At 35.2% G+C, this 11582-nt stretch overlaps 3 protein-coding genes across 3 annotated transcripts; 2 read left to right on the top strand and 1 right to left on the bottom strand.

Moving 5' to 3' along the window:
• Positions 1-845: 845 nt before the first annotated feature.
• On the top strand, positions 846-1704 carry LOC114163896. The gene has a single exon (XM_028048278.1). It carries the CDS (start codon positions 989-991, stop codon positions 1472-1474), a length of 486 nt encoding a protein of 161 aa, XP_027904079.1. The 5' UTR covers positions 846-988; the 3' UTR covers positions 1475-1704.
• Positions 1705-4256: 2552 nt separating this feature from the next.
• Positions 4257-7156, top strand: LOC114176584 (protein RTF1 homolog). Its single transcript, XM_028061670.1, has one exon. It carries the CDS (start codon positions 4944-4946, stop codon positions 6915-6917), a length of 1974 nt encoding a protein of 657 aa, XP_027917471.1. The 5' UTR covers positions 4257-4943; the 3' UTR covers positions 6918-7156.
• Positions 7157-7404: 248 nt separating this feature from the next.
• Positions 7405-10528, bottom strand: LOC114181048 (alkaline/neutral invertase A, mitochondrial-like). The gene is made up of 6 exons (XM_028067372.1): positions 9583-10528; positions 9311-9467; positions 8950-9161; positions 8324-8817; positions 8106-8154; positions 7405-7984 (listed from the first exon to the last, which is right to left on the bottom strand). The coding sequence occupies exons 1-6, from the start codon at positions 10342-10344 to the stop codon at positions 7658-7660; spliced, it is 2001 nt and encodes a 666-aa protein (XP_027923173.1). The 5' UTR covers positions 10345-10528; the 3' UTR covers positions 7405-7657.
• Between the last annotated feature and the right edge of the window lie 1054 nt (positions 10529-11582).

The following is an 11582-nucleotide window of genomic DNA, read 5'->3' as shown; positions in this document are numbered from 1 at the left end:
ATTGTTCTTTTCAATTTACGAATTTCACCAACTTAAACGATCCAGCGCAAAAAGTAATACTCCAATGAACTCTATTAGCAACAAATGTTTAATCTTTGAACAGATGTCGCAAGAAAACTTTCTGTGGCGGCCTGCGGTGGCACGCGGCGACTGACACCACTCATTACCCTTTTCTTTTCTCCTTCTCTTTCTTCACCAAGTTGTTCCAAAACATTTGTTCCCACCAACAAATACTGTGCTTAGATTGATCAACTAAGAAGTTTAACACAGTTTACTATGCATCCAAGCCATTCATTATTAGATTAATATTTTTAATGGTGCTGATTTATTTGTCCACTATAAACCACCTAAGTCACTTCCTCACTCCGTACTATATTTATTTAGGATGTGATTATTTGTTTTGTTTTTTATCAATGAACTGAAATAATCTCTATCATAAAAATATATAAAAGTAAATTATCTTTTTGATATATCGATAAGATATCAATGAAGAAAGACAGCATATTTTTATTATGTTTTTTATTTTTCTCTAGATTTTATTTTATATTTTTGGAGTGAAAGTTAAAGAGTTTTACTAATCGATATCTTTCCTAAAAGAGAAAGCAATCAACGTCTTGAAACCACAAGTTATGGTTAAAAATTTGAAAAAGGTAAAAAATTAGGTCAAAATAGAAAAACAGATTTTTATAAAAGAATTACATTTGTTGATATTCTTAAATTGCAATGATATTTTTAATTTGTTGCTAAATTAATTATTTTTTATCTTAATAAAAATAATAATGGTGATGATTTGACTCAAGAAAATGTTGAAAAGAATTAAACGAGGCATTAAAGAGAGAGAGGGGCAGAGATTGAAATTTTGGGGAGATGAAAGGTTAAAGTGAGAGGTGGAGAGCTATATATGACGGAAGAGACCCTCTCCTCTCTCAACAGGTGAAGAACAATACCCATTTCTCCGGTAAAAGTAATCATCACCACCGTCGTGAACATGGCTCTGGTAGCAGAAGATGTGAAGAAGAGATCGGAGGTGTACTACGGGGACGAAATCTGCCAAGTGAAGTCCAAAGAGCTACTCAAGGAAATCTCTCTCCCCAATGGTCTCTTGCCCCTCAAAGACATAGAAGAGTGCGGTTACGACCGAGAAACCGGCTTCGTCTGGCTCAAGCAAAAGAAGAATTACACTCACAAGTTCGAGAAAATCGGTAAACTCGTGTCCTACGCGCCCGAGGTCACTGCTCAAGTAGAGAAGGGAAAGATCTCCAAGCTCACCGGTGTGGAGACGAAGGAGCTCTTGCTCTGGATCACGCTCAGTGACATCTACGTCGATGACCCTCCCACCGGCAAAATCACCTTCAAAACCCCCGCAGGGCTATTTCGGTCTTTTCCTGTCTCCGCCTTCGAGATTGAGGAGGAGGCTCAGGCGAGTAAGCGCGTGGAGGAGCCCGCTGCGGCTGTGCAAGTCAAAGAGGTCTGATTCATTCTCAACTATCTTCTGTCTTGGTGGTTAGTTACGGTGAATGAATCCAAAATGATAATAATTACTGTCAAATTAAGTTTTATTTATGTCACTCTTTTTATTATTAATGTTATTTTTATCATGAAATCAATATGATACTGCTCTTTTAGCAATTAACCGTCCTTTTGATTTCGTCTTGGAGGAAACAAATGGATTCATATTTGGATGGTTATTTACTTTTTCTGGAATGCTGTGTTGTTTTTTTTTTTTTTTCCTATTTGACATTTGAGATTTTGTTTTGACACCGAATATTTTTTAGCTTATATTTGACGCGGTAGGATATGTACATGCATTAATTTACTTTTGCCTAACCTATTGAAATTATGACATGTAAAAAGGTAATCTTTGGGTCACTCTCCGTTTTCTTGGGTTACTTCCTTTACATGATGGGTTTTTGAAGTAAGAATGGGTTAAGGAGAATCCGTATTTTTTAAAAGAATTTTAATTGAAAAAAAGTGATATTTGAGAAAATAAAAAACATAGTAATATTTTGATTTATGAGGTGGTGTAAAATGTGAACCACCCAATCTCATAGATAGTTTTGTGAGGTGATGATGAAATGTGGTTTTTTACTCTTAAGAAGTAAAGAGTCATAACAAGAACGTGAGCACCATACCTGAACAGTGGGGGCCTAATAACCGTACATTGCGGGCACTGTAACACCCACCCTTTATTATTTACTTTTTTGTAACTAATTAATTATTTTTAAAAATGGAAGTACTATTTTGTTAACGTGGGTGTTTCCAACTACTGACATTTAATTAGTGGCTAATTTCTCATGACATATGTCTTGTCATGTATTAAATTCGTTTTATTTATATAAAAATTAATATTTGTTTATCATACTAATGATATTTATTTAGTTGACTAACTAAAAGGAAAGGAATTATGAAATGACTATAACTATACTATACATTTAAGGAATGAAATTATGTGATAACTATACTTTATTAAAGCAATTTCAAAACGTATATGAAAACTAAGATTTCAGGGCTCTTGCAAACCTTATCAGTTTGAACTTCGAATGGAGCAAGTTATACCATCCAGTTACTTTAGTTTTGTTTTCTAACTAGTAATTATAACGTGATATTAATAAATTGTTAATTATTTTAATAAATTTATTTGATATTAATTATTGTATTTTATTAGACAATGTGAACAAATAATCTATTAAATTATTTATTAATTTTTCCATCTTTTTGTTATAAATTAATTACGTATCATATTATTTTTAGATGATAAAATTAATTGAATATTTTATTTGATAAAAAATTGTAATTTCTGTTAAATAATCTCGAATACATACATATACCCAATTCAGTTGAATTCGAATCAGATCATTTTTCGAAACCAAAATTGATGTCAACGAAAAACTGTATCAGCGACCAGGTTATGAGTTAGTCTTTTAGGCTCAGTCTGTGTCTGTGTCCCAACTCATCACTTAGATTTACATGTTTTGAAAGACAAGTATATCTAACATTCCATATCCATTACCTAAAAATTTGTTAAGGTAAACACCTAATTTCGATCAAATTATCAATATTTTGATAGACATGAAACACTCGTTCATTTAGTGGAAATAATTATGGTTCAAATGAATTTAATTCTAATAGAGCAACGAAATATTAAATGCATATATGGTACCATGTTTTTGTTAATATTTGTAAGATCTATAGTCTTCTTTATAAGAAACAATATTTTATAATAATGTATAATAGGAACAATGTTACTCTAAATAGAGGTAGAGATACTATAACCTACTTTAAGTTTTATTTATAGCTATAGGTTAACCTTGTTGGTTTTGTTAATATTCTAATGTCATTGATGTTTGGTATGAATTTTATGTGTGAAAGACACGTAGAATAGGTAGTAGGTCCATTTTAAAGGTTGACATCGTAACATTAACATTAACTCGTGTATCTCAACATTTAATTTCAATGCACTTATATAGGCTACCAATAAATTCCTCCAATCCAAAACTAGGATATTATATCAAACACAATTACCCAACATTTCATTCACAAACTATTATGTAGTCTAGTCGTTCAGTTTAAAATAACTAACATAGAAAATATATGAAAAAAATATATAAAAAACAAACCGTATAGTTTATAGGGAAGAAAACAGGGGAGAATCCTTACACTATAATTTGGTCGCATGTTACCTGAACTTTATCCGCACGTGGATCATTAACGCATCACTATCATAATATAAAATTTATCTAACTAATCCACGTGGATTTGTTAGAATTTTTTTTTACCGGTTAAAAATGATCAATAAATTTGTTTTTATGAATATTAACGGTCTTTAGTTTACTAAAAGTTCTTACATTACTTTTATATATATAAATAAAGAAATCTTCCATCTTTTTAATTTGATATGAAATAAATATGTAATTATTCGCTCTATTCTCTTTCTATTTGTTTTAATATTTATTTTATTCTGTTTAAATTGTTAAAATAATTTTTTAATCATATATATCGTCTAATCTTTATGGATTAAAGGGTTGTGCCCCTTTCAATATTTTTCTTCACATTAAAAAATATATAACATATTTATATTGTTTTAAAGTATAATCTTTAAAAAAATTAGTTTCGTTATTTATTTTATTTATGTATTTTATATATAGAGTAAAGTCTGACAAAATATCAAAATTTTACGATATCTCAACTCAATCTTAAATTTTAAAATCTAAATAATAATTAAATATATTTTTATATTTATGTGAAGATATTTATAAAATTAAAAAAAATTCTTAAAAACTAATTTAAATAACAAAACATTTAAGTAAATATTCTCAATAAATACCAATGACAACAATAATACCTGTTTGGTAATAATACGCATATAATGAAAATTGTTTATATGAATCAGTCAAGCATCATATGCGCAAGTCATACATATATATATAGGAGTTAGTTTCTATAAATTGGGAGTTGTAAAATTTACAACCATTTTTGTTAGAAGGATATAATTTGAGTAGAGGACTAAAACACACCAAAAGGCACCCAGTGATCACCGGAGAACCTCTCAAACTCTCGATCAATTATGTAATTTCTACAAACAGGACCACTTCTTACTCCAGCCCTTCCTCGTTTTCTTGTTCCCTCACACAATTGCCTCTCATCAGGTGTTTCTCTGTTTTTTTATCTTTTCTGGCTTATTATTATCTTTTAATTTTTAAACTTTGACTACGTTACATATTGTGGCCTATTAAGATGAGTCAGTTCAGTACTATCTATCACCCAGAAAGTCGAAGCTTATCACATTAGTCTCTATTTTTCTTTCTGCTTATTTATATGCACATTCTTGATAAGTCAGATAACTAATGCTTATGATCTTATTGTACAAATTTCCATTTACGTTGTAGCGGTTTTTGGGGTGTGACTCACTTCGAATAATCATATAACTCAACACAGAAAAGAGGATGGCAGACTTGGAAAACATGCTTCTTGAGGCAGCTGGAAGGACCAGTTCTCCGGTGAGAAAGCGGCACAAGTCTCGGAACTCCAAATCTAAACGTGAGGGTGGTGCGGCATTCTCCGATGGTGGAAGCCATTCTAGAGAAGAAGACTCTGATGAGGGTGCAAACAAGAAACCACAGAGGTATTCATCCCATGTTCCACTGAAGAAGAGATTAGACGTCAGCAGAAGAAGTAGTAATAATAGTATTCGCAATGAGCATGGTGGGGGTGACTTGGAGGATGGAGCTCCTGATAGAGATGGTGGTAGCAGTGAAGAATCTGACGTTGGCAGTGATCTCTACAAGAACGAAGACGACAAACAGAAGCTCGCAAATATGACAGAACTTGAAAGGGAGATGATTTTGTCTAATAGAGCAACCAAAAAATGTGAAAAGGAATTCAAAGAGAAAATGAGATCCAAGAGAGAAAACAAAAATGCAAGTGCAAAGACTGGTTCTGCAGCAAATTCATCTCATCATCCATCATCTGCCAAGGTTCGTTCCTCGGCTAGAAATGCTGAGAGGACGGCTTCTAAGGGAGATGTTCTAAGTGAATTGCGCGCGAAAAGGATGAAGCAACAAACCGTAGACCCTCATGATAAATTGGGAAAGGCTTCAGGATCAGGCTCAAGTAGCAAGCAGAAACCTGGGGCCACGGCAAGTCCAAGTAGCTCTAGTCAAAGTGAGAGTGTTATTCGGTCTGACAGTGAAAGAGACTCGTCTGATGATGGTGGATTGGGTGACAGTGATGATGACAAGAACATTCATGAATCAAGGATGCCAAGTTTTGAGAACATAAGGGAAATCACCATTAGGAGATCAAAGCTCGTGAAGTGGTTGAATGAACCATTTTTTGAGGAGTTAATTGTTGGATGTTTTGTGAGAATTGGCATAGGAAAGTCAGAAAGTGGACCTGTTTACAGGCTCTGCACAGTGCAGAGAGTTGATGGAGGTGACCCAAATAAGCATTACAAGGTAGAGAATAGAGTCACTCACAAGTATCTAGTCTGTGTGTGGGGAAGTGAGAACTCTGCTAAAAAGTTTCAGGTGGCTGTAGTTTCAGATTCTGCACCCTTGGAGAGAGAGTTCAGACAGTGGGTTAGAGAAGTTGAAAGAACTTGCAGCCAAATGCCTAGTAAGATGAGTGTGTTAGAGAAGAAGGAGGCCATAAAAAGAACAAGCGCTTATGTTTATTCAGCCGCCACGGTGAAGCAGATGCTAGAGGAGAAAAAATCAGCCCCATCTAGGCCACTGAACATTGCAGTGGAGAAGGATCGTATGAAGAATCTGTTGGAGGTTGCAAAGTGTAAGAATGATGAAGCAGAGGTGGATAGGATCTTGAGAAAGCTGGCGGATTTGGAAGCATGTCGTAAATCCCGGGAGACTGATACCAAGGCTTTGAGGCTGGCTGAGATGAACAGGAAGAACAAGGTTGAGAACTTCAAGAACTTGTCTGAGCATAAACTGTCGAATGCCAATTTGAAAGCTGGTGAGGAAGGCTATGATCCCTTTTCGAGGAGGTGGACAAGGTCGAGGAATTACTACGGCAAAGATACCGAAAAGAATGAAGAAAAAGGAGAAAAGGATGGTGAAGTTAGTAAGGAGGAAGAGAAGGAAGAAACAGGTGTTACAACAAAGGTTGGTGTTGAAGTCACAGAATTGGCATTGCAAGCAGCTGCTAATGAAGGGAAGTTGATTGATACCAATGCTCCTGTGGATGGTGGAACAGAATCAAACATGCTGCATGATTTCGACTTGCCTATCTCTTTGTCTGAACTCAAGAATTTTGGTGGACCACAGGGTCTCAAAAATGGATTTCTGGCAAGGAAACAAAAAATAGAAGCAACAGTTGGGTGCCGGGTTTCTGACAATGATGGGAGTAGGCATGCACTTACATTAACTATCAGTGACTACAAGAGAAGAAGAGGACTTCTGTGAAGTTCCCAGATTTAGTTTCTGAAGGTTATACTTTTAGCATGTAGATAGCAAATAAGAGGTGACCAATTTTATTTATTAATTTAACATAAGTGATGCCTTTTCTTTGGCTATTCGGCAGGTTTCTAATGTTTTCATGCTTCTGTTTCCATGATTTGCTTACATGTGTTGTGTGGTTGGGATGTACATTATGTATTGAAAATATATCAGCGGCTAAAGGTTGAATTCCATGTTTGATATCATTCTGGGAGAGTTTACTACCTCAGTAATTGCATTTTAGATTCCCTCTCCTTAGTCCCAAATCGACTAAACGTAATCAGTTGTACCACGCAAACCTAAAAAGATGATTAATACAGGAAATCCGTTCTATACAAATTGAGAATTAGTCATAACCGTTGAAACGAGAATTATTCTGATCATTGAGTGTATGTGTTTTGGGAAACTGGGGAATGTAGAAAACAAACAACAAATAAATATATGAAGAAGTAAATGGACGGAACACTCTTTTACATTGCAAAGATCAATTGACATAACCGGCAAGTTTCGTATTTTTGAAATAAGGAACACATGTTAATAAAAGAAAATTCAGTAGGTACATGTTTGCATATATACAGATGAGTAGAATCTCCATCTCTCATCAAAGGAAAGCCATATTTATCATATTCACAACCATCATAATTTTTACCATTTCCTATAAAAATCATACCATACCCTGGACCTTTTATTGTATAGAAGGCCTCTCATCACACGAGAATCTGATACTTGGCAGCAACACGAGAGCATTTGGCTCTGCCACTCTTGTGAAGCAAACAAATACAATTCTCAAGGATCTCAAAATCCTCATCCCAGCATAACAAGGAAGCCAAATTAGGATTCTTCAAAAGCATCTTAGATGCAAGGAACCCAGCTAAAGTCCAAGTTTGATAAAGCCTGGCTTGTTTGCCAATAAATTTTGCTGTGCGTGTGTCATAATATTCTGGCCAAGAATCGCGGGGAAGCCTTTTCTCAGCCAAAGCAATTGCTTTCTCTGCCAGTTCAGTTCTATTCATTTTCATGCATGCAAGTGTGAACTGAAGACATGTATTAGGAAACACATCAATATTGAAGCAAGGTTTAGTTGTGAAGATGAACAACATGTTCTAAACTTTCATTAATTAAAACAAAGTTGTTTTCAATGTGAAAGAAATTTACCTGCCACAGAAGGGTTGGCCAGGACCCACCGTTATGATATGACCAAGGGCTGCACAAATTAAGCATGGTGTTTTCAGTTAAGACTTGAGATGTACGCCATAGAGACAATAATACAAACACTATGCATTCTTTAATGTACTTCTTTTATCCTAAAAGATAAAAGAAAGAACTCAGGCCTTCTAAACAACTGAAAGAAATATGAAGGGAAAAGTTTATACGTATTCTTGGGGTCAGAGCCTGTAATTATTCGCCATTCATGATGCTCCAAGGCAGGATAACATATCTTAAGAGGCATTTCCCCCACGAGATCATCCCAATTTGCTTCTATCAGGTTCAAAATGGCATCATTCTGTTTTGGGGTGCCCAAAGAGGAAACGATTGACCAAAGATTTCCAAGCATGAAAAACCTGAAATCCATATGAGCTGGCTGCAGATTCCCCAACAGATATCCTCCGTTCTTTGGAACCCAATCAATTAGCCACAGAGGGATTTGATCTGGATAGATGTTGAACTTGTTTGTGGCATCCAATGAGTACTCTTCTGTTTTGTACCTGTATATCTCATTCATCTTTTGCACATCCATCCAATAGTATTCTCTAATGTGAAATGATAGTGCACTGAGTCTGTTGTTAATTTCTCCAACCAGATTCTTGGAATTTTCATCTGCAGCAACCATCTCACGGGCCGAACGAAGAGCTGAGTAAAACAAGGCCTGCAGAACAAAAACTTACCACATAAGTTCAACCAAAATGAGAGATTCTAAGAGTAGAGACAGAATTCTGAAAATCCAGAGTTTCTCATCTCAAGTTCAACCCCGATACATTAATGTTGAGTATATAATCACCTGAATCTCAAGGGGGTGGCCATGAATACCCATCCTCCTGTCTATCATGCAAGATCCATCAGTTACTAACAGAGAAGGAAACATATCAAAGCCATCCGTTAAGCACAGATTAAGGATCATTTTTAGGCCTGTTTGAACATCCAACCTTTCTTGCAAACCGTAGTCCCCACTAATCTTCCCATAAGCCTGTAGCAGGATGATCCACCACAATCCTATCACGAAACCAAACAAAGAAACAAGTCATTTTATGATGTTACTCAAATAATATTCTGAGAAATCGCTTCTGTTTACAATGCTCGTACAAGCAATCCCCAAAGAATTACCCTTTTGCAGGCATATCGTAAAGAACAGAAAATCTAACCTGAATCTACAGGAGCAACACGACCTATAGCAGATTCCCCAAAATCAGGATCTAAAACTTCTTCACTTTTTCCTTCAACTTTCATAATTTTAACTTTGAAACTAGCAGGCATCAGGCCCTGCCCTGGGCTATAGCAGTCCACTGTTTTCTCCCAACTCTTGCAATTTAATTGGGAGAATGATGCACCGTATTAAACATCAATAAAGAGAAATCAATCATGACATGATGCCAACAAAGTACAAGAGAAATCAATGTGTATGCATGTATATTACCTGGAGCTGCAAGGTGTGAAGGAGAAAGTTCTTGACAATCTCATTTTCTCCCTTGAGCAAGAAAGCAAGAGCCGAAGGGATAAAATCCCTTATAAAAACCTGATCATAATTCAAAGCTTGCTGATCCTCCGAATCGTTCGCCGCCACCGTCCCCACAGGGTTGTCACAGTATGTCACAAGTGCCTCTTGCAATAACTTCCATGCCTCTTTCTCCACTTCTGTCTCCTCTTCCTCTACCTTCTCACCCTCTTGTACATTCTCACTATTCTTATTTTCCGCGTCAGCTTCTAAACCAGACACTTCCTCTCCTGCAACACTATCCTCGTCATTGTCAACCCTTTCCTCCGCTACATTCATGCCATCCTTTACGTAAACCATTTTACCATTAATGTTCTCATATGTCTCCACGGAGCTTGAGAAGTCACGAGACTTGAATTTGAAGTCTATCCCGGCAGTGGCAGACACACCCCGTTTTGTGCTTCTTGTTGCGCTTAAACCGATGGAATTTGATTGGCCAAAACTCGAAGGGAGCAGCCCGAAAACTTGTTGGCTTCCATGCATTATGCGCCCAAATTCCCGCACGTGAAAAGGGCACTGCATGGTGTTGAGATGAAGATTGAGGCCACAAGTGGTGGAGTTATTGAACATAGACATGGTTAGAGTATGGTGGCATCTTGCAAGAAACGATGAATTCTTGTAACCCATTAGAATCTTAGGGGATGGTTTCATGGTGCAGTTGCAAACAAGGTTGTTCGTGATCATAACAAAAGAATACAACAACGTTAATGGAAATGATAAATTGGTAATGGCTACTGGAGAGGTTCGAGAAAGGATGTTTTAAACTTGTGAAAAGAAACAAGCATGGAGAAAACCATGTGGGTAGAATGGAATATGAATGTGAATGTGACCTTTTTCTTATGTATAGAAAGGAGAAATGCTACCTTGGGAAACCAAGATTGAGATTCTGATTTCTGACCACAGAATCCCCATGTTGTGTCCTCTTTTAGCAAAACTATATTTATTTTAGATTTTTACGGTTGAATATCTACGAGTAGATCTATTAGTTGCGTACAAAATTTAGGTTACTCTCTATTTCTAACTCGAACGTGGGGTTTGAAGTTTGCAGTAGTAACTCTCAACCGTGATATTTTTATTCTGTGATCAGAGTAAAGTGATGCATTTTTTTCTATGTTTGGGGAAGTTGCGTTATCTTCGGCAAAGCATATAGCAAGGGGATAGGGCTTTTCTTCTTTGGTGGAAAATTCTTGCCTCCAAATGATTGTTGAACAATTTCTTACATTCAGATTAGCCTATTATAGTTTACTACAATCAAAAGTTTATTTTAAGATTCTTTCTATTTATTCTCAACAAAAGTTAAGCATATCAGAGTATTTATATATCTAACAAGAAAATTTAAGAAAATACATAAATATTTTATTACTCCACCAATATAAGCTTTTTTTTAAAAAAAAAAAAAACAGCAATTCGTGTGCATAGCATTTTTTGTTTTTGCATAAACTTTAATTTCTCTGTATTATAACATGAAATTTTAAAGAGAAAATAAGTTAAGCATTATTAATACAAAAACAATTTAATATTATTATTCAATTACAAACTGTTTCACACTTTCTTTTTTCCTCTCCACTAATAAAGTAGGTTAAAAGTCTCGGGAAGAAAACGTTGGTATATGATAAAGATTATTTAAATTGGTGTCTTTTTGAACCAAGCTTTCGTGAAAGAAAAATAGGGGAGAGATGAAAAAAAAGAAGAGAAATACACATGTGAGTGATGTTATGTAAGGATAAATGAGAAGAATAAAAAATTGAAAAAAAGTGTGGATCACAAATTATTTTAATTTATTTAGTCCCAGGGGAGTAAAGTTTAAACATTTCTTTCTTTTTTTAAAAAAATTTATGAGATGTTTTTCAAGAATAAAACTGTAACATAATTTTAGGTTCTAAAATCAAAGATGGGATGAATTCTTGTTCTCCTTGCATCTC

Source organism: Vigna unguiculata, chromosome 1 (genome assembly GCF_004118075.2).
Source record: "Vigna unguiculata cultivar IT97K-499-35 chromosome 1, ASM411807v1, whole genome shotgun sequence".
In the NCBI taxonomy this organism is placed as follows: Eukaryota; Viridiplantae; Streptophyta; class Magnoliopsida; order Fabales; family Fabaceae; genus Vigna; species Vigna unguiculata.
This window is presented reverse-complemented; position numbering and strand designations above follow the sequence as displayed.